Source organism: Triplophysa dalaica, chromosome 18 (assembly GCF_015846415.1).
Source record: "Triplophysa dalaica isolate WHDGS20190420 chromosome 18, ASM1584641v1, whole genome shotgun sequence".
Classification (NCBI taxonomy): domain Eukaryota; kingdom Metazoa; phylum Chordata; class Actinopteri; order Cypriniformes; family Nemacheilidae; genus Triplophysa; species Triplophysa dalaica.
The window spans coordinates 10,598,724-10,623,153 of record NC_079559.1 but is presented as its reverse complement, the minus strand read 5'-3'; the positions used below and the strand labels follow the sequence as shown (position 1 = coordinate 10,623,153).

General features: G+C 37.6%; 1 protein-coding gene across 4 annotated transcripts in view; it reads right to left on the bottom strand.

The window, feature by feature from the left end:
- The window catches only part of grid2 (glutamate receptor, ionotropic, delta 2), a 319,512-nt gene that overhangs the window by 266,978 nt on the left and 28,104 nt on the right, over positions 1–24,430 (bottom strand). For all 4 annotated transcript variants that reach the window (XR_008909529.1, XR_008909530.1, XM_056773228.1 and 1 more), the window contains exon 2: positions 8,630–8,785. Coding sequence is in view for 2 of the 4 variants with exons in the window: in XM_056773228.1 (XP_056629206.1) it covers positions 8,630–8,785 (156 nt within the window). In the remaining 2 variants the exon portion in view is untranslated. The remainder of the gene's footprint in view (positions 1–8,629; positions 8,786–24,430) is intronic.

Here is a 24,430-nt window from a genome sequence, read left to right as displayed (position 1 = left end):
AAGTGTCATTACGGTGACAGAATCCGATGGAATGATTTGAAAAGAGCGCGATTGAGGTTGAGTAGGAAATCTGTGAAATAAATGAGAGTTATTATTTCTCTTCTGGCTGTGTGTGGAGGGAAAGACAGAAAGACAGAGGAAAAAAACGCAGGAGGAGGGAGGCAGGCTTCACAGCGAGAGCAAGAGGCAACCTTAGATTTAGCCCCGGGGTGACTGGCCCTTTTCTTTCAGACAACTGAAAGCTCTGTCTCCGTTTTAGACACTTGCGGCATGGGAGAGCTATAGCACACCCACACACACATTCAAATCAGGGGAAAAGGAAGCAGAAAGATGTCAACAATATGAAATATGGTTAATGCTCAAGTGCTGCGAATTTCATTTTTATGCAACAATACAAAAGCAACGTCTACGACAAGATCAGTGAATATCTACTCTTTTTAGAATCTATAAAAGTGTGATATTGGAAAGAAATCACTTGTGTTCTCAATACAATTAAGCATTTTGGCTATGTTATCTAAAGTGACTGACAATGAATTACGTTTTTATGAGTAGGCAGGGAATCTAAATATTATACCAGGTGGATAATTCGTATGACTTTGTACGATATCATTTGCATGTTTTAGTACAATTTGCTTTTGCACCAGTAAAGTCAGGTTTAGGGGAGGGGATTCAGCATTGCTTTTTTGTATGATTCACATAATACAAAGTAGCCACCTCGAAGAATAGTGCTGATTTCCTAAAGTTTATGTTAAAATTCAATGGTATATTTGAGTACATTTACATTTGCGCATTTGGCAGACGCTTTTATCCAAGGCGACTTACATTGTATTATCCTATACATTTATACTTAGGTATGTGCAATCCGTGTGATCGAACCCACAACCTTGCATTGCTCTTACCACTGAACTACAGGAAAGTATTCTCCCAATTGCTTTTCAAAGCTTAAACATTGCACTCTATCCTAAGAAAGTCTTTGCGATTTGTTCATGATTAAAATCCAGGACTGAATATCATGAATGAATGTTGTTGTGATCCATGTGGTACAAGCACATTTATCACCCTGTTGTTAGATTTGTAGCTGAGGTTATATTGTAGAATTTCCTCAAAACATATTTCGAAACATCTCTCTGAAACATCATCATTTTTCCAATTACATCCGAAGACCAATTATCTTTCATAACGCGTGTCTCTGAGACCACCAAGTGCTTGACTCCTTTCACAATAATCTGCACAATAATCATTTCCATCAACTGAGCCAAATTCAGCCTTGCAGCTCTGGCAGGCAGCTCACGGCAGGGGCAGGAAACCGACTGCCCCTCCTGTGAGTCCAATAGAGACATTCCACCAGCTGCTCCTTCCCATTTTAAAAAGCGCAAAGAAATGTCCCTCCATCATTCATGGGAAACTTTAAAAGTGCCAGTTTCCCTATTGAAGAAAAGCCAAACTCGAGCATTCGGAAGGCCAAGTTTCTCAGAGATGCCACCAAAACAAAGTAGCGGGTTTTTTTCCAGCTGTCAGCCTCAGAATGCCATCATATCATCGCTTTATTACAAATGTCATCCTCGCTGCTGGAAATACCCCCCATTGATTAGAGACTGGATAATTGGATTGTGGCTCTACCTCACAAAGACATTTGGGGGCAGTTAGGGGGTGAAGACCCTTAAAGGCAATGTAAGGATGTGAATATTAGAACTGTAAGAGATGAGCAGGAAGTAAAAATATTTTTTACTTGTCATATTACAAATACATGAAGACCGATCGGAATGTTTTCTTCTGATATCGTATTGGTGGTATAATGCAAAAATTGTCTCCAATTGTTAGCTTTTAATAAAAATTCCACAGTCATAACACCTGTCTTGAGATTGTATATTTGTGTCACTTTAGACAAAGAAGGATTATCATGCTTATATGTAAAATATGTTTTAACTTGCAGTGCACAATTCATTTACTTTGTTTTATTTACATGAAGTCCAGAATCTCTGGCTCTTTATTCCAATCGGGACACAGTCAGTTGACAAGTCCTAGCCAGTTTATATCTAGTATTAAGAAGGTCTGCATGACTGAGCCAAGGAAGTGCACATTATATTTCATAAACTTACGTAAATAAAATGATAAAATAACAAATCACAAACAATTAATAAGCTACACCCCAAAAGCAACATTTTAAAATTAAATTAAATATATGGTGCACTTTAAGACAGCAGAGCATAAAATAAGATGAACAGGTCACCAAAGAAGTACAGTTGTTAAGGTGCACAACCATGAACTTGTCAGCCACTCTCCTGTCTAGATCTGGCGCTCTATGAATTAATTTATTTTCAATTAAAAGCATTGATGGTGTCTCATGTCTGCTGACCCATGGTTATAAAGCTTTAATCCTTTTCAAAGTTTCGCTCATGTGGATCACTTTAACCACATTTGAATGTAGAATATTATTATTTGAATTCAAATGTCTTCAATGTCAAGCACACATTTTCCTTTTACAAAAAATGAATGCATCAGTACAAAAAAAACCTGTACACTCCCAATGTTCTCTATTTTTTCACATACCTTAACCTATTAAGGTGTTTAACAAACAGAATTTGGGGAGAGAATGTAAATCAGGTTTAGTTAATCTAAGTTAATCCTTAAAGAGATCCAATGATCATACAATGCATCAGTGTACTGAAAGAATGTTTTAGATAAATGTCATTTTTTGTTGTTTGGCTTAATCCATCCAAAACCTTAATTGCTCTCCTGTAGTTTAAAATATTAAGAGTATTTTAAAACTAGATGCTTTTCGTACAATTCATTTGAAATAGCCTTTGGCAATGTTTCACACCCATAAGTCATATTGACTCCCCTGTTTTTGGAGTGAATGATACATAAAGTGAAACAAACGACTGTTACATGAAAAAACCTTGCCTTAACGTGTGCTTATCTTTGATCCCTCAATAATAATAAACAGGGTCTGTTTTAGATAACTTTGAGGGCCAATTCTTCATAATTAATAATTGAAAGGCCGGTCTTCAAAATGTGACTTCTCTTAATTCAAAGTTACTTAAGCAAACAAAAACAATGATGATAAACACAACAGCCTGAATCATTTATAATAACTTTGTCAACCTTTGAAATATTCATTACAATAAAAGTTGCCCTATGTAAAATTGTGTTTTCAATTTTGCTTCAAATTTTCAATCATTAGACCAGACTTCAGTGGAAGCCAATGCACTTGTAATCTGCCTAAAATTACTGAAAATACTGTTTTGTTGAGTTTATAAGGTTCTGCATTATATATTGACATACTTAAGTTCAATATTAAAATAATAATAAATAACCCAAAGGTATTGTTGTTAATACTGAATAGTAACTCCCATAAAGCACCACACTTTATCACATTGTTAAAGACCTAACATGTGTACAAATATCCAACTGCTAAATAACAAAAATAGATTTCAACATTAGTCAAAATGTAGAAAATGAATATTTTTAATACTTCTGACTGACACATTCAAATATGCCAGAAAAGGTATTTTCAGAAATAATTTCCTTGGCAACAGATTTTTAACCAAGCTATGTATGGGTATGTACGTGACTTAAATAAATAAATTAAAACATACATCTATATGCAAATGCTGTTTTTCAGAATCTAACATATATGAAGGGCTTGTCAATTCACCGGCCATCCCTCATTTCCACTGACCTTTCATGCACACATGCAAACTCCCAGCTGAGCCTAATAATGGTTCCTTGAAAAGGACTAAACAAGATACATTCACGTAAAAGCATATTGTAATTATTGATGTGAGTTCAAAGAAAATCTGTCAGTCCCGGTTTACAGATCAGAGAAGCCGCTGATGGCTAAGAAGCCCACTGCACCCAGAGAGCGAGCAGAACAAAGCACTTCACATGCTTTATGTGCACACACACATACAAATGATGACACACAGACATTATAAGGAGTTGAAAACACAGTGTCCAATCTGGTCAGAAGGAGTTGCACAGACATCTGTGCAAAATAAACCATTAAAAGTTCCTTTGTTAATCTGTTTAACCCCCCGGAAAGAATGAGCTCTGACATGGCAGTCCTGACAACTGGAAGACAGCAACTTATCGTTCTGTTATTCAGGGGGAAACTGCCTAATAACTCAGACAATGATGTTGTGGGATGGGATGAGGGGAATTATTTGTGCCTAAAATAATACATTTTTGATGTTTAAATGATGATTTTACAAATATTTTACAGACATGCTCAAACACTGAATTACAATCGCGATTAATGGATTTGACATTAGTCTAAAAAACACTTTCTGAAGCTCGTAAGTGCTAACCTGGCTAGCCAGCTTTACATAACCTCTGTCAGTAAGGGCACAATATTCTACAATATTGTCCATTATTTCAACAGGGAATGCCACACTAATGGTTGTAAATATATAGTGTTTAATGTCAGTCTATTATTGTGATCTGCAGCAGGCTAACAACATCTAAAGTGTTAATAGAAAATCTGACATACTCGCAATACATCTAATGCTTTCATTTACATTGAATAATTAGCAGTTCTATAAAAGCAGATGTGCTACGAGCTGAATCTGCATATTAGCGAGTCTATTAAATCTGTCACATCTTGGGCTTGTTTTACAAGGGAAGTTGTTTTTTATTGTTGAAAAGTCCCAAAGTAGAACAGATTGTACATGAGAGACATGCATTTCCGAGTGCTTTTCATCACCAAAAACAGCCTCTGATCACATAGCAGGAAACTGACTTTGAAGAGCTAAACAGATGTTTAAACAAATGAGGTATACATAACAAGGTCCGGAATCATAAATCCATAAGAGGCAGAACCGTCCGCGCTCATGCTGAAACACAACACATGTGCACCTGTAATTAGACTCACAGAGGAGCTCAAACAAATCAAAGAAAGAAAAGAAAAGATGCAAGGAAAAGAATATGAGAGCGGAGGAGCTTTTAAGTGTGTGAGAAACAGGAAGAAGACCCTTCAAGAGCAGAGAGTGTAGTTAGATAATGCAGGCATCTCCATTAGATAAGAGGGGTCAACCACAACATGTCTCACGCTCTTCTTCACCTCCAAGACAGCTAAAAGGATACCAGCGTTGCTGATTTATCCACACTGAGAGATACAGAGATGCGCGCCAGCTGGCATTATGCTATCAGAGACAAAATACTACAAACAGGAATATCTGAAGAGTTCATTTGCAAAAAAATAGCATGTTATCATGTTTTAATTGAGTTAGTTAGCTTTATTTTTGAGTTATTGTGAACCCAACTGCAGTTTGATTGATATTAAATTGCACAATAAAAAACATGATTTGAGATAATAAAACAGTTAAAAACCTTAAATTTGTGTGTGCATCTGTCTATAAACTATAACTAACTATGTTATGTTTGTTTTATAAAAAAACAAAAGTTTCCTAGACAGTGCTGGGATTAAATTAGAACATTTAACTATGATGCATAAACGTGTCAATTTTATTTTAGAAACACATCACTGGAAGACATCTTCTGGCACGGAAACATTTTAAGAAATGTCGTAGCAAGTTGTTTTCAATCAAGACAGCTCAAACATTCATTTTAGTCTGGGACTAGGGGTTAGCCTTGTCTGTGAAACCGGGCCTAAAAAAGCATGAAATAAATATACAAATCTTGATAAAACAATCTACTTTTTTGGCCCAAAAAAATATGTCTACTGTCAGAATTCTGCTTACAAATTTGATAATAGGAATCTTTCTCAACATTCCTCAAAGGGAAAGCGTGGAGTATTTTAGTGCAAAATCTAAGCACTTACCAACCAGGTGTAGTTTGCGCTAGTATATAGTGTCGTTTTTTCTTAAACACTGCAAAAAATAGAACTGTAATTGGCTGTTGTTCCTTCATGACAGCATTGATAAGTGAAACTCAAGTAAATGTAAAATGAAAAATTAATTATTTTGAGTTTACTATACTTATGTCTTTTGTGTTCTTTACTCAAATGAATTGAGTAATAGGTTTCCAAAAATGTTTGAGTTATCTTAACTTATCAGGATTTACAGTTTTTTTTTAATATATGATGTTTAATGATGTTTGAGGATTGTTACCATAATTGAGGCTCAGTGTTGAGGTCTGAAGTAAATGTCGCAGTGAGGCCACTACTAAAATGTTTAAAACACAAGCAGTTACTTAAGTAGCATGTGTGTATAATATATAATTTAAGTAGAGTGTGTATTTACAGTATAACAATTATATATTAACGTTATATAAAACATAATCTTTTGATTTGGGTCAACTAAGTCTATGGTTGAGTAAGCTCAGAAATTTGATTGTTTCATATTTATTTTAAGTTGTTTCAACAATTTTTTTTCAATTGACAGTCATGTGACATTAGTCACTTAATTGAATTAGGTGAAATACTTGGCCAAAAATTGAGTAAACTCAAAAAATCCATACGTGCAAATAAGACGTAATAGTATAAAAATATAATAGTACGCTCCATATGCATAAAAGTCTTTGTTGTTTTTTGTGTAATTAAAGCAGTACTTTTTCTGCTCACAGGACAGAAGAATTTGACTTAACATGCTTGTTTACATTTTCGTTTAATTGCAGCCGCAGTAATGCATCAAATGATGATCAAATGAAGGAGAAGAACGTCATATCCAGGCATATATCCAGATGCTGTGAGGTCAAGAGCGTTTTAAAGAGCCAATTCAGTTGCCTGGATTGCAATGGGGAGGCAATGCCAGTAAAGTATACCAAACTGCCGCATCCTCCACAACCTAGCACTCACGAACCATTTTAAAGCATTTGTCACTGGTATTTTGCGTTGAATGGAAACCCTCCAGTGTCCTTGGTTATTTGTCAGGTGTTGCCCTTTATGGATGTATGCTCTTACTTCTTGTTTTGGATTATTGTATTTAGCTTTTCCACTATAACGCTGCATTTATCTATTTAACCTTTGCTCGAGAGCCTATGTTACGCTAAGCAAGGTAGAGCACAATGTCCAATCTATCCAAACATGGGACTTTTCAATTAAGTGCCTAATTTCAGGCTTGTCGAAATATTAATGGAGATAAACAAGCTGACAAAACTACATTGCGTGGGAGTAGACAGAGAATACAGAGAAAGATGCCAAAGTGCGAATAAGTGCTAGTAAACTGAACTCACAGCGAAACTTGCTGATGCATGAATGGCAAAGTTCCAAGAGCCTTGTACCTGCCCGCTTTCTTCGCAGGATAACAGAAAGTGGCTCCGCTCCAAGAACAAACAGCACTAATTTGAGGGAACCACAGCACTGTAGCATTATGGTATCTATCCACTGATCTTAAATCAAATATTAGAGGCTGTGATAATGCTGACCTCAAAATATAAAGCTATAAAACTGGTTGGGCCAGACAATTACATAATGCCAAGGCTGCGCAAGGATATAAAATGGTAGACTGAGGCGATACTTTATTCTAAAGATTAAAAGAGACAGACAAATTGGCTTATTCTTACCCTTTAGTTAACTAATTCAGGAATTTCAAAGTGAAATCCATGAATTAAGGATTCGCCTGTAAATAAAAGCTTAAAGTTCAACCATATGATGTGTATATTTTTAACCTAAAGTAAACTAATGCAGGATACATATTCACATAGTTTGTCATATGCAAGCACTGTAACTGGAGGTGGTGGCTCAGAGTGTACCGGTGTCTAAATTAATGAACATCATGTACAATGTCTTCCACCCTCTTCAAGGCATGTATTCTGAAATGAAGAGTGCATGCAACAACAGGGTGATCCATCCACGGTGTAACAGAGGCTGCCATTGAAGGTCATTCCTGCCTACTGTTATCAAGACTCCACAGTTCTTCTGCTGTGTGCATGGACAGGCTAAACATTGAATTGTTTTGACTGCTGCCTACATCTGTTTTTCTCAACAAACGCTTTACATTGCTATATTTACACTGTTTAGTCCACTCCATTCCAAATGATTATTTATTTCTGTATATTCAGTTGCACTGCAAGTAGTCCCATATGTCTGTCCATCCATTCATTTCTTTTTGTCTCCGTCTACCATCCAGCCAAACTGTATATCTGTTATCTTTCTGTCTGTCGATCAATTAAGTTTGTAGCTGTAGACCCTGTTAACTGTCACTTGTTCCGTAAACGGGACACCTAAGTTTGCATCAATATTGTGCATGCAATTTCTAATCGAATCATGACAAACTATATATCATTGGAAAGGTCTAAGATTCTCATATACATATTTCTTTGGTTTAAAAAAAAATGTTTTGTAGGGAGTGTAATTGATAGAGAGTATGCTTAGATTTTTTGCTATCCTTTTCTGTATTTTTTTAATGTATTTTTTAATCAAAGAAAAACATAAACATGTATTCGTTTATTTACAATAAACCTAACAACATAGCTTAATTTGTGTGTGTGTGTGTGTGTGTGTGTTTGTGTGAATATTTAGCAGTAATCAGCTATTTTTCTTTTTTCAAACGAGACCAACCGTAAGTCTGTATTCCAAAGAATTCATGAGTTACCGCCATTTTAGTTCCAACATTCGTTTTAATGTGTAGGCTCAAAAAGGGCTCCGACAGTTAACAGGTTTAAGGGCATGGATATCAAAATGAACATGACTCAGAACACAGCTCATTTACATACTCAAATGACATACCTTCCTGCACCGCCTGGAAAGGGTTGTTGCCATCTACAAACTCCACGGACACAGTGATCTTCTCTGTCTCCAGGATCTCGTTGTTGAGGTTGAGATCTGCCACCGCCATGCGGAACACCTCATCATCCTTTTTGGCAGACTCATCAAAAATGGCCCCTGAAAAAACAAAAAGATTCATCATTTTGATGGGTACTCACGTAAGTTCTGTGTTATTGACCGCTGGACTTACTCATGTGATTGACATAATACTAGAAGAAAAGGAAACTGAATTCCCAAAAATTCCTACTTCACCCTATTTTCTATAAATACAATATTTATTTTTTTGCATGCATATGATACGGCAATTTAGCGTGTGTGCATATTAAACAGCAAATTTTTTCACTAACCTGTCCCCTAAGCCAAACCCTAGACCTAATGTTAGCTTGCATGCAAAGTATAACCTCTACTCTAACCCAAACCCTAAATCTAACAGTATTATTTTAATTATTTCAGTGTTTCCTCTTCATGTACGTTTAAAAATGGCTGCTCTCCACCCAGGTGCACGCAAACATAGGCGTATCAAAGACAAGCTATGCATTGATAAAATAATCGTTTCAGCAGGATTTAGTGGTAACCGCGGTTAACCGTGGACATGTCTAGTCAAGACACTACCTTCAAGAATCCATTACAGATTGTCACTTTAACAAAACAAATCTCAGAAAAAACACTCACTTTGTCTCAAATCTTCTGCGAAACATCATAATGGGTCTTTTATCAGAGGGCAGAATAGAGTTGCCATAGAAACAAAACTCAAGGTGGAAGCTTCTTTAAAGCTGCATATCTCATCTGTAGCAGTGCGGAATGCTATAGACCATTATTCTCTAGTCTGCCTGCAGAATCTCTATGTTTGTCTTTGTTTTGCCACCTTAACTAAAACCATCTATTATTCAGACTTTAATAAAAAGATCGGACAAAGAATGCATCCCAACTTTTCGACACGTCAATAAGCAGTCACTAAATCTGATTGTGTGCAGTGTGCACGCGTTGTCAGAGTTATTTTGGAACCTGATTCACCAAAACATGTATGCAACAAAGTGTCCACAGCAAATATCTGCAAAACTTTACCAAGACTCTACAGCATTCCTCGACCACAACTATTGATGTCATTATTCATCATTTAATTATAATAAGAGATAGAAAAGAGAGAGATCGAGATAGAGAAGAAAGAGAGTGAGCGAGAGAGTGAGAGAGAGAGAGGGAGAGCATGTTGTCTTGTTGAAAGGGCATGGATGCTCCTTCAAACTGACTATTTCAAGTACTTAGGTAGCTTGATTGAGAACAAAACGTATTCCACAATAAAGTGTTCAAGAGCCAGTGGTTTATAAGCAACATTGGTCAGATTAATATCCTGCAGCCACTCTCAAGAGGAATAAAACCTGAATCAAATCCTTCCTGTCTTAATCAGTCCAACTCACCATCCCGTGGGGCATCTCTTCTTCAGATGAGTGAGAGAGTTTAAGTGCGAGCGAGTATGAGAGCACAGTTGAGGAAACTGATTTACAAGCTTCTGGACTGCAGCTCTAAACAGACCGTTTGCAGCTCTTGGGCAATCGAGTACCGAGAAAAAGCCAACTTCATCAAATAAATCAAAGACGAACGAAATAGTTTGGAGTCTGGCTGAATCAGACATGCCAAGGACAACTGTTTTCACAAAGCCACACAGTTCTAAGGTAAAACTGTATATATATATATAAAAGTCATAATCATTTATAAATATAATACATCCAGTAATAGTGGCGAGCCTAAATTTGGCTGAATAAGCAGAGGAAATGATAGTCCATTAGACAGTTAATTGGGTTCCCATTTTTCCCGGATATGTCCTGGCCAGGATTTTTGGTGCTTCCTCCGGAGGTCACATTTGTCCACCGCATATGTCATTAATGTTCTCATATTTCAGTTTTAAAAATGTTATAAAATTAAAACATTTATTTCTCTTAAGACGTTTTATCATTGTTGTTTCTTTCTTACCTTGAAATATATCAGTTGCTTTTCTGAAATAAAACGTATAAGGAGGACAAATGCGGCCTCCAGAGGTCGCGTCCGAAATCCTGGCCAGGATGGGTTTGGAAAAATGCCACGTATGGTGGTCACCCTACATTTAAACTAGTGACTCGACTTCAAGGTGCTTTGGCATTTAAAGCCTCACCGACTAGACTAGCTTGACCAGTTAAAGAGTGAATCCAGACAATCACTCCTTCCAAAACAGCCAGGAACCCTTGAGTCACATTTGATAAACAGCTGTCCTTCAATGATCTTATTCAACGTTAGAAAGGTTGGACCCTAGATCTCACTGAGAATGTGGCACAACTCCTTGTCCAGGCCCAGGTAATCTCAAGGTTGGACTACTGCAATGCTCTCCTTGATGGTCTTCCTGCAAAGGCTATCAAACCACCCCAGCTGGTTCAGAACGCAGCAGAACGCCTCGTCTTTCAACAGCCCAAAAGGGCTCAGGTGATGTGACACCCCTTTTCATCTCTCTCCAGTTGAAGCCTGTATCAGATAATGCTTGCCTACAGGACGATCACTGGATCTGCACCGGCATACTTTCACACCCTCCTACACTCCTACACCCCATCAAGAACCTTGCGTCTCGACCTCGGCATCTTGTATTGCCTTCTCATAAGGGCAGTAAATTGCTTTCCCGCTCATTCTCCTTTACAACTCCTTGGTGGTGGAATATTCTTCCTAACTCAGTCTAGTCAACCACAACAATCAAGAAACTACTTAAAACTTATCTCTTCCTTGAATACTTGAAAGAAAAACACTAACCTCTCTCTTTCTCTGAACAGGTATTGATCTAGCTTTTGTTGAAACTAGTAAATTGTATTAGCATCTATTGTATATTGCTTGTGTATGAGATATCGCTTATTGCTACCTGAACTCTCTTTAACTTGCTTTGGATAAAAGCATCTACTTCATGACCAAATGTAAATGTGGTCAAAACCCCTCTTAAACCAGATAAAACCAGGCAGGAAGACCAAATGTTTTCATTCAGCAAGGAGTGCAAATACAGACTGCACTTGTCAGACCATATGTCTTGCAGTCATAACTGAATATGTTTGTTTGTTGTTTGTTTATTTATTTATATAACACATTTAAAAGCAACTCATGCTGCACCAAAGTGCTTTCCAATAAAAACTACTTAAAAATATATAGCCAAAATTAAGACAAGAAAAGGCAAAAGAATTTACAACATAAACACCACAAGACATACAACCATCACCATCATATAGACTATGTCACGCCATACAATAATCCAATCTTGACATGATGAAAGCATTCATAACACACTTTAAATCATCAGATGTCCAAAAAAGTATATTATTGAGATGTTTCTTAAATGAAAATATCCCGCCTTAACCACAGAGTTTACTTGCTTATCAAATTTAAGCTCAGGGTCAAAAACTTATCTAGTTTCTAACTTGCTTCTTTTGGTTTAAGGCAATAGGACCTAAATCAGATAGCACATGTAAGGATGGTGTTACAGATCCAAATACTAGGCATTCTGTGTTCTCCTAATTCAATTGCAAGAAGTTCTGAGCCAACCATTGCTTAATCTTATGATAGCAAATCATCAAATCACTCAATTCATCGTCATCGCCTACTTTCAGTGGAAGATTAAGTTGTAGATTGTGTGAAGAAAAATGATATGCAACATTAAATTTACACAGATAATGCCAAGCAGGATCATATAAATGGAAAATTAGGATAGGCCCCAAGATGGATCCTTGGGGGACCCCACAAAAAGAGACTACAGAATCAGATAAGTAATTATCCAGCTAAACTACAGAACCTCTGTTTTTCAGATAAGCACAAAACCATTTAAGAGCATTTCCCTGAATGCCTACCAAATGACTTAATCGATTTAAAAGAATGTTGTGATTAATCGTGTCAAATGCTGCCGTAAGGTCGAGGATAATCAAGATAGCTCCCTTTCCTGAGTCAGCAGCAAGCAGTAAGTCATTGTGTACTTTTAAAAGGGCAGTCTCTGTGCTGTGTCCGACTGAAATTGATCAAAAACTTTTTATTTAAAAAAGCAATCAGCTGGTGATAAACAGCCTTCTCTGATATAGTTGATAAAAATGGGAGCTTAGAAATAGGACGATAAAAATATATATTTTTCCAGCTTTAGACAAATATAATTTATATACAATGGAGTGCATTAGGCTTCTATAAAATTAGCAACAAATAACTTTTGAACGTTTGAAATCACCAAGAATGCAACGATTTTGTGTGCATACTAGCCATATTTCCTATCTTGTGTAACGTTAGCTGAACAATATTTACGGACAACAGAAACAAAAATACTTAAATACAAAGAATTTCTCAAACACAGAAAATGAGGAGCTTTGTCATCAACCGACATATTTTCCTTTAAAGTGGCGTATTATATTTAAAAGGCAGCCACATCAGCTGCCGCGCTGCATTTCCACTGCGTACCACGTGACTTGCGGGAGAATTCAAGTTTATGCAGCGCTGCGCAGACCAGTCGGCACGTGACATATATGTACCGCGAGAGCACACTACTTCGTATGGTTTCGAGTCGCATTCGCGATGATTGATGTCATGTTGCGCTCGGTTTGCGCAGCTGTATTGTTTTGACTACAGCTACCTACACTGGGAATGCTCACTTCAATACCGCATAATTTTTGTCGCGCTGAAAACACTTTATTTTTATATTATTGTATGGGGTGTAGGCGTTAGCTAATGTAATTTATTGTAATTATATGGCGAGATTCTGCAACACTTCCGGCCGTAGCTATATCCCTTTCCTTCTACCAACAACCAGCGTGGGTTGAGAGAATGGCGTTTCCTTCTGTTTAACCACCAGCTCCGCAGTTTCTGGAGCAAAAGTCTTACCAAATGTTTCAACGAACTTTTTACATCAGAAGAAATTTGCCCAATGTCACTTGCAACACATGATGTCAGCAACTAAAAAGAGGTAAGACTGTACTGACTGTCCGATGGGCAGACATTTTTAGCCTTCCCCTCCTGACCCAACTTACAACAACCAATCAAAAAGGAAATCCCAAATAAAGCCTCGCCCTACATCTTTCCTAATTTCAAAAGCCGTTTCACTCAGATTTAAGACACGATACGGAAAAATAGTCAATTGCAACTTTCGTTTCATGGTGACTTGAAGAATCAATAGATATTTAAAAAAATATTATTACTGAAGCAATACTACAACAACTCTGCAACATTGATAACACAAATGCAATGATACTCTTAAACAATGTCAAACTCATTGGAGGAAGAGCATTGATAATTTGCCTTAAGCGGGTTTCACAGTATGTTCTCTCTCACTGAACTGTCTCACCCTGAAAGAACGAGCAACTTTTTCCCTCCTATGTGTCATTCACAGTAGCCAGAGGCTCTATATTGGTACACACTGTCACGCTTGTCACCGTCTGAGAGAGCTACAGCTGGGTGAGAAGTCTCTGTGGTTCACCTTGTCTTACAATGATTTTAAGCAGCCTGACATTGTAATAGAGCGAAAACATATGTTGCAAGCAAATCTCTACTTAAAAGTTCTTTGAATTTTAAGATTATGTTTTTAAAGAAGCTGATATTTGTGTGTGTATTGGAGATGAAATAAAAGTTTGCAACCAAAGCAATGCCAGGTCAGTTCTAACACTTCATCACTTCATGTAAAATGATGTGACACCAATACAGTAGTTCACACAAAGATATAAACACCATTTACTCACACCCATGAACTTACAAACTCAGTTGACATTGTTTTGTTGCTGTAAAACACTAGATGATTTTTTCATAGAATGCACTGGCCAAGCTTCGTCAAAACAAAAGCACTAAAAAAGTAGACAGCATGTTATATAGACTTCTTTAATTCGTTTTTTTTTATATTTTGACAGCCCCATTCCTCATTCACTTTGTTTGTATAGAAAAGAAAGACCACGGATATTATTTTAAGATTTACTTTTTGTATTCCATGAAAGAAATAAAGAACTATAGGTTTGGAACAACATCCGATCAATATTAAACACACAAACGCACACACACAGTCACGATGGATCAGATGACTTAACGGATGATCATGAAGACCGATACTGTTCAGTATGGCAGGTGGATAAAGTACAAATAGATAAACTACATACACACCCAATCCCCCTCGACGATGATGAAGGCAACCCTGTTGTTGCCGTGGCCTGATGATGATGTATTAGTTTGCGCTAGCGTGAGGGTTTCTGAATCTTGGGTGCAGATTTATGACCACAGGGGCACGTCTTTAAAAAGGACAGCCAGTTTTGTGGTGACACCTCTGAGACAAGGCGGATTAATGAGTCTTGCAGACCACTGAGAACAGTAATGGCCTGATATAATATGTGATATTAAAACAGCAACACTGAGCCCTGTTTATCATACTGGCAGTGGCCCGCCACGCACTGTCAGCCATTAATAACTCTCAATTTTGGCTTTGCAGTCGTTTGGCCCTCTCGTCGTCTGCCAGCATGCAAACAAACTGCGCTGTTCTGGCTTTTGTTTGACGATGTATGGTGGTCTATCTTCAAGCCTGTGTCTGCATTTATTGGGCCGTGGGTACAATTTTATTAAACTGTCATGAGCAACTGGCAACCTGCTGTGTTTATTTGCAGGAATTTTTAACAAAAGCCCCTCATCACCGTACACCCTATTAAAACCACAATGACAGCACTGCTGCAAACTCCAGCATAAATACGGAAAGCTGTGTTTAGTCCTCATCGTGGGATGCCCGTGTGCTGGTGTTCCCATGGCTACATAACTAGATTAACACATTTCCCCACTAGCTTAACTGGCGTGTGTAGGTAATATCACACAAATCCTTTATTGTTAGAGGTCTGTCACTCTTACAGATTGATGATGGAAGAGAGCTGTCAGATTTAGTGACCACAGGGGTGTGTCAAGGACCTCAATGGCCTGTGATTCCCTGTGACTTATTGTTCTGCCCCATTGTGGAAACAAATCAGATAGATAGGTACACGATATTAAACAAAGTCAGTATTCAGTTCATGGGAGTTGTAAATGTGTGTGACAAATTACTCAGAAAGTAATTTGCAGTAAATGCAAACGTTTCTGCCTTTTTATTTTACTAGCCATACACTATCGGTCAAAAGTTTAGGGTCTATTCTTTTAAAAGACCAATGAAATGCCGCTTTTAGTATTCATATTATGTAAGTCTCCTCTTCATGGGCGGATACAGCAACTGTTTTTCACGCAACAGAAATCATTGTCAGTTAATTGAGTATAAAGTAAGCACAAACAACCCTATGGTCATTGTATATGAGAGTCCAACAATACATGTTGTTATGAGACAATGAGCTGGGACTGTTTGACAGGTGGTTAAGACTGTTATGTATTCTGCTTTACACCAGGGCCCATTCTCATTCAAGTGAGAGCATAACGGCCATATTAAAGGGCTTTGAAAGCAAAATACCAGCACAGGCTTTCCCCATTGACTGTGTGACACGACCCGAGTGTGCTGCGAGACACCTGCTGTGCATTATCCTCTTTGAGGATGATTTGAAAAATATTCCCAAAGACACCATTTCCGCGGCGAAAGCCAGCGCGCGTCTCCCTCACTGATCCAGCTTCTCCACAATTTCATTATTAGAATGTAAATTAATTTCCCTTCATCATTAATGCATTGGGCTGCCAGCCTTCCTTGCCCCTCAAAAGCAATTTCCAGCATGCATTGCCGTCCTTCACCTTTACTTCTGCACACATCCTGACATTTAATCAAACCTGGCTCAAACAGGGCTGCTGAGTCCTCAGACAGACGTGCACGTGAAGGCGCGACGCCTGTTAGCGAAGAACCCTTTGACATCATTAAGACAGTGACAGTCCAACAACGAGTCACTCCGTCCACCAGAGGGATGGAATGAGAGAAGAGCCTGTAGAAAGTAGGGCCTCATGAGGCAGGAGAAGAATTATTTTGACCTCTCCATACATCTTTAGGACTGATACGCCAGTTCCCCACGGCGTGCCTGCTAATTGCATTTGTCACAATGAGGGTCTCAGGTAAAACCCATGATAGGAAGGGCCTCAAATGAGGGGGGGTCATCAGGGAGTAGGGTTCTCCATCTTGGGCTAGTTAATGCAATTGTTTGAAAACCATGAATTTTTGCTATTTGTATACAAAGCGATTCATCTCACCCTTTCACCTATACTGCTCTGCATGTTTGGAGGACTAATGATGCCTGAGATTGTGTTCCTTGAGAACTCCAATTTTCTCCTGGCAGGCCACATTAAGAGAGCAGGAATGCTGCAAGCTAGTTATTTAAATATTTAAGGAATGCTTGGCAAAAAAAAGTATAAATTACATAAATTTACTCAAAATAGTAAATTGTGAAGTGACCGGAGTCAATTGAGCCAGGTCAAAGTAAAGTAACTGGTTGTCAGTCAAGTGTGTCCCACAGTGGTCGCTACCTAGCTAGACAGCTCAATGGAGCAATCTATTGCTGTGTGCTTAACACATTCAGCGTAGACGAGAAACATCAATATTTTGTTGTCACTTCAGGTACAACTGCATGTTCTCATTCATAGTGAATGTTCATAACAGGCAGGGATGGGCAGTATTTCAAATACATGTATTTAAAATACGTATTTGAAATACAAAATAGTATTTTGTATTTTGTATTTTAAAGCCTTTGGAAAAATCTAATGTAATTTGTATTTAAATACATTTAAGATGAGTATTTTTGTATTTTCAAAATACTCAAAATACTTTGAGCCAGTCAACCTTTTTATCAGGGTGTTTTCGTGCATCAACCAACATAATTCAGGCCAGACACGCCCTTCCCCAGCCCTAACATTCATGCACGTGAGCTTCAGCTGTAGCTACAACCCAACAATCTGTATTGATTGTGTGCATCTGTGATGACACTGATTAATGATACACCACACAAAATCTTTAGCTTTTAGTAGAAAAAAAACAACCTTTGGTTGAATAATGCCAAATTCTAATTTTATTTATTTTTTATTTTAGACAAACTTTCTATTTTTGTTACTGAGTTTGAAGTTATGATGGTGATAAAACATCCATCCATCCATTTTCTACCGCTTTTCCGAACTACCTCGGGTCACGGGGCATCAAGGCAGGATACACCCTGGATGGAGTGCCAACCCATTGCAGGGCACACACACTCACTCATTCGCTCACGCACTCACACCCTACGGACAATTTTTCCAGAGATGCCAATCAACCTACCATGCATATCTTTGGACCAGGGGAGGAAACCGGAGTCCCGGAGGAAACCCCCGAGGCACAGGGAGAACATGCAAACTCCACACACACAAGTCGGAAGCGGGAATCGAACCCCCAACCCTGGAGGTGTGAGGCGAACGTGCTAACCGTTAAGCCACCGTGGGTGATAAAACATAATAAAATAAAACATTTTATAAAGTGTCTTTTTTTGTAGTTATGTATTTCCTACCAGGCAGGGGAAGGGAAGCGGTAAATAAAATGAAAACGAAAGTTTCTTAGCAGTTAAACACATCATGCTTTTTGGCATTTAGAATAGGCCCAGATAGATTTTAGCCTAATAGGGGTACCTGCACTGAATCACCAATTTCACATGTATTTTGTGTATTTTCAAAATACAAAATACTGTATTTGTATTTAAATACATTTTTCCACACAGTATTTTGTATTTGTATTTAAATACACTTTTCCACACAGTATTTTGTATTTGTATTTTAAATACATTTACATGTATTTATGCCCATCCCTGATAACAGGTCCATAACAAAAATACATATTGCTGGAGTCCTTCTGAAACCTTGTATCTCCATATTTCTAGATTTTTTTTGATGTTGCTAAAAATCATTATCTCCCTTTGTTTGAAACTGGGTTTTGCAAATATCTGAACAATAAAAGCAATTAAATGTGCACAGTTTGGAAGCATTGAAAAAGTGTTTTCCATTTCCTAATAAAACATAAAAAATGGACATGCATGGTTTCACAAGGACAGCAACAATATATTGGCCTGCTGTGTCCAAAGAGAACTACATAAGTTATAAGACCAAACAAAAATGCAGAAGGTACAAATTGGTTTGGGTGTTAACTGAATTTATATCTTAAAAGGGCAAGAGCATAAAAAGCATACAAATTCCTCTGACGAAAAATGATATTCAATTTTTTTCTTGCTATTTTACAGCACTTTCTAACCCAAATAAAACAATTCCATGTTGTAATTTTTTTGTAATCTATTACATTTAGATATAGTGCTCTCAAAGTTAATGCGTTAACGCATGGATACTTTTTTTTCAAATTAACACGTGAAAAATATTTAATGCAATTAACGCAGCACCCGTTTGTTTTGACATCCTTTGTCTAGTGTTATATTATGTATTCACGCTCTTGTTCGTGTACAGGCTTTTAAACCACTTAAGTGCGATTTGAAACAGTTGCTTTGACATGTTCAATGAAGATAGATAGCTTATAAACTGTGGGATGCTGCAAAACGCAACGCAAGGTCCAGTCTGGTGTGTACAGTATCAGGCTAAAGGCTGCGTCGGTGAATCTCAGACAGCGCATCTGTGTTAAGTTCTCTTTCGTGCTTGAATGGATAAAACCACACAAGATTATGTCAGAAAGCCAGTTTTGTCTAGCATTTTCTTAAACACAGACTTCAAAGTGCTGAGACGGCTCAGTCCGGTCACTAATGTTTATCAAAGAACAAAATAAAAGAAGAAATCAATGTGATTTTGTGGCAATAACCATAATTCTCCTGCATTTAATTTATAATTTAGCATTAAAGACTGCAAAGTGTGTGAGAACTTCCTAAAATATCTGTATATTTCCTACATGATATCTCTCAAATATACTGTTGACTATAATTAATGTTAAAATAATCAATATAATAGAGACATCAGTTGCAGAACTAATATCAGAATGTTTGCTTTCGTTCATAAAATGAAGCTGTTAAAGAAAATGTTGTATCTACATCAATAAAACAATTAAAAATGTAAATGTATATTTTAAAATAATATTGTTATGTGCGATTAATCGTGATTAATCATAGAAAAAATGTGTGATTAATCCTATTTATCGATTGACAGCACTATTATACATTATGTATTCTACGTGAGGAATATTTACGTCACGGTTTAGATTTATTTTTACTAAAAGCTGCCCTGTTACTTTAGGATCAAGATGGAGAATTGATAGCAGTGTTTTAAAGTCACTTGAGCTAAATATCTGCAGTATCCCTGGCTGAACTGGGGGACAATTTTCTCAATCATAGTTCTTTGCATGCATAATCTATGATTAAATTAACGGATCGTTATTTAATAGATAATTCTAAGAAGTATTTTAATTTTTAATTTTTTTATTGTCAGCTGGACATTTTTGGAGAGGCCTAAGGAAAGACTTAATGTTTTTCAGACCTAGGGCCAACTCACCCACTGTATCTCAAATGTCTCTTTCCTCTAGGTTATAAAAACCATTAAAGGGTCAAGGATAAACTATTAACACCTGAGAGCTGTGTGAAATGTTGGCCGGTGGGACAGTAGTTTTACATCCCTAGGCTTGAGAATTCCTCACCTGAATTATGAGAGTGAGCTTTGAAGCATTCATTTAGAGCTCTGAGGTCTTCTCGATGTGTGTCAGACGGTCTCTGTGGATATGTGTCTTTTTAACTGTGCCGCTTAATACTGATTTCACAATTCCCACTGTACAGGCAAATACATTTACTTATTATAATGCCATAAAACGACTTAACAAGCTGATGTTTTTCCTCTTGAAACTTATGTCACAGCCACACACTATGATACGTTATAGTATGAAGCAGGCGGTATTGGAATATTATTTTGGCGAGCAGATGATTGGATAATTCTGTGAAGTGCAAGATGAGTCAACAATATGCTTTGCTCATGTTATTTTTTGTTTAATTTATGGATTTCTGCTAAAAGTTGGGTTGGCACTTTTAAATATGCGTTCTATTAATTTTAATAGTTAAATTGTTATTGAGCAAGAACTGTCCATAAAAACACTTTTTAAAACCGTGGTTTCACTTTAAACCAATTTAAATTGGTAAGCTGTAAAAATGATTTGTAATTAAAGCTGATGGGTAGGAATTCATGGTATGTGTCATAAGACCTCAACCCATGTAAAGATAAGTATGTAAAGTAACCAGTTTCAAGTAACAAGTTTATGTTTTAAACAGAGATGGTCTTAAAGAGGAAAAAGTTGCAGCTTTAATGTGGAACAAGAATGACATTAACTTTTACTGGACTTGTAAAGTCTACTTTAGTTAAAAACACGGTTTTCATTTATTCACGTCTAAGAGGAATTATTAGAACTAAGTTTCTGCAAGCAATTAGAACATGAAAAACAAGTTAGAAATAGTTCCCTGACTCTGACGTACTCTGTAAGCCAAGACAACTCTCTCAGTACTTTTCAAATAGATTCGCTAAGTACAAGCTTTCGCTAAGAAAGTGCATTTAGCTTGTTGTGACATTTTCCAATAGCCAGCCAGACTTTCACACAACTTAGCCCGACGATAAACAAAAGTTCTTGACACTTTAAGTAAGAGTCTGTGTTCAGTTAGGGATATTTAACGTTTCTTAAGGCTGTTTTCAACAAGCCAACATTAAAGACTGGCAATATTCCCTTATTTATAATGCAGATCCGTCTAGTCTGAAAGGTAAATTATCTGGAAGTGTTCGCCTGCTTGACACTGATGTAATTCAGTGAACAATTCTGCATGAGAAGACACAGTCTCGGCCCGTTCCCTTCCCAACGTCAGGAAAAGAGAGGATGGATTCATTTAAAAGCAGGTTGGTCAGCTCCTGCCTGAAGATATGCAAGATCTAATACAATGTGCCCAGGCCCATAATCCATCATCACTGAGCACATCAGCCATGATCAGAAATGAACCACAGAATGAGATCAGACTTTAAAGGTCCACCAACAGGATCTGCTACCCAAGGGGCTTCGCATTCCCCAGTCGCATAGCACAGCTCAGGGCACTGGCCTTATCTAGTTCCAAAGGGTCCATTAATGGTATGGCACGGGCGCTTCTTAATAGAGTGAAGCCATTTGACCTTCTGCCGCTGACCAGTGAGTGAGTATATGCACTACGTTTAAACGTGGGAGCGTTCGTCTGCTGCTTCACTTAAAACACAGAGTCAGCATAAACGCGACAAACCGCCGTCTATTGTTTAATTCATCACTGCAGCAGTAGTGGGTGGGCTGGAGGACATGAGAGTGGAGGAGATGGAAAAGCAAGTAATCCAAGTCAACAGAATGCGTGCACCACAGACTACCCCACCCACAGTCTAACAGCAGAGGTTCTGAGCAAATCCAGCTGCATGTTCCATGTCATATTTATTGTGGACAAGCAAGTGGAATCAATTGTTGCATGTTTAGCAAATGAGTACCATTCCCTGAAAGATGGTCGTGAGATATTTTCAAATGATGATCTTACAGCTCTGCTCTAGTAATGGCTTGTGCACATAAAACAACTTGTAGCATCTTTAACAATAGCTAGATTAAACGCTTTACATAATATGTAAAGTGAGAATAATTTCAGGTTTATGCAACTGAATTTGGTTCTCTGTATGAGGTTTCAGAATGAGATCGCTGCTTTTATTAACAAAACTTTATCGCAACAAATAAACAATTTACTCTAGGTTCAGATTGCATATTTCGCAAGGAATCATCATGTATTAGTGATTTCAATTGCATGTGAAATTGTAATCTGTGGAGATAATCACTTGTTTATCCCAAGACTTTTCATAAATAAGCTATTTCAGGATCTATATATCCCAGCTAAATGATCACATGGATAAGAATGGGGGGTTGGGGGTGTGTAGGGGGTGATGGGAGGCTCAGGAGGAATGACAAACTCAGACATGAGAACTGAGAATTTAGCCAAATCACAATTAAACTATAGTCAATGATGGCAAATTTAGCAAATTCTTGCTATCGTTTTCCATCGGTGACAATGCATGTAATGCACAAAGGCATTTAATACAAGGCTTGTAATTTGTTTAAATAAGGATCTTCAGACAAATACTTATGCTCCAAAATACTGTACATAGCCGTTCACAGGCCTTATTAGCAAGAGTCGTATAGTAAGAATGGACATCTAACATTTATTTAAAGGACCAAATCCAGACAGTATTTTTATTCAGCCTAATGCTTTATGCATTGGTCAGCACACGTTATAATGGTCCTTTTCTATCTGTTTTAAGATCAATTGACATACTTTTCTTATTTCCTAGAGAGGTTCATTTTATTGCAGTGGAAGCCCGGCACACTGCAGCAACAGTTCTTACCAAACATGGATTTAAAATTCAAGTCGTATTGAATAGATATAGTATTTTTTTAACAACGGAGACATTCAGGTGAGGTTGTTTTTACAGCCATCCGAGAACTGGAAAAAGGATGAAAGGAATAGAGCGCTTAGCATAACAACAGTCAAGCATTTACATAAGTACACTGTGTATCTGTGTCGGACTGTTTTTGTGTAAACAAGGAACAACAACATCTTTGTGACGAGGGATGACAATGTCGGCTTAAAAGAAAAAAGATAAGCCACCGTCACTGCAACCTTGCACAGGTCATAGTTCATTGCGGAGCTGTGCTGAAAGTGTAACTCGGAGCCTGATATGAACTTTGAAATATCTGAAAGTTTGGCAACTTCTAATATAGGGCTGAGATTTTCACATTGCGGTTGTCGTGGTCAAATAAATTCACAATATTGATATTATCATCGGTTGAGATAAATTTGGTTTGTTTTGTGTTTTCTGATCTTTAGGACAATGGATCGCACTCAAAAGACGAGTTTAGATCAGAGAAAGAGTTTATAACAGTTGTGTCTCGTAAAGGTCCAGTGTATGAAATGATCTGGCATCTAGCGGTGAGATTGTAACCAAAGGCTCGTTCCCCATCTACCCCCACCCTTTCGAAGCACTACGGCGGCTCTCACTGGACTAAGATGTCGTCATGTTTTTGCTTCTTTGCTGAAGGAGATAAAGTATTTATGAAATGCTCTCTTTGGAGCAGTTTGTCTACAGTAGAAACAACATGGTGAATTCCATGCAAGGGGACCCGAGGTGTATCTAGATAGAAATAGCTCATTCTATAAAAACCCAACACTTCATTATGTAAGTTCTTTATACACATTTATTATTATATATAGAACTTACAAATGAAATAGTTTTCATTATGTGGGGATTTACTTTTCCTCAAGAGTTCCGAAAGCACCATAATTAATCTTTCAGTTCAGTTTAAGGCCCACACATTTTCATAACCCAACCAAGAAATACTCCACATTCAGCATGAAGTGATGCACAGGTGCTGTTACATGTCTCAAAGCTTATTGTTCATTGTTCAATCCAGTGACAGGTTTTCCCTCCTGCTGCTAACAATATGATTGGGTGGAGTGTGTCAACATGATGCTGAAAAAATCTACCGCGGATGCACTGGATGCCTTCCGAGGAAAATTTGTGCAAACTTATGCATGCTGGTTTCCCTTTGAAGAAGAATATGTAATCCTTGAATGATTAAAATACCGTGGAGGGCTTCAATAACAAAGACGTTATTTGGGTTTGGGGGGTGGGATGGAGGGGTGGCTTTTGTAAGAGGGGGGATAAAAATGCTCTCATCCTTATTCGCTGGTATATCCATACAGGGTGTTGTACTATTGTTCTGTTTCCCTCGGCAAGCTGTCAGAAAACCTGAATCCAGACTTATCTGAGAAGCCCTCTGGTTTGCCAGGGCTTTCACGGGATAAGAACTGCCATCTGTATCAA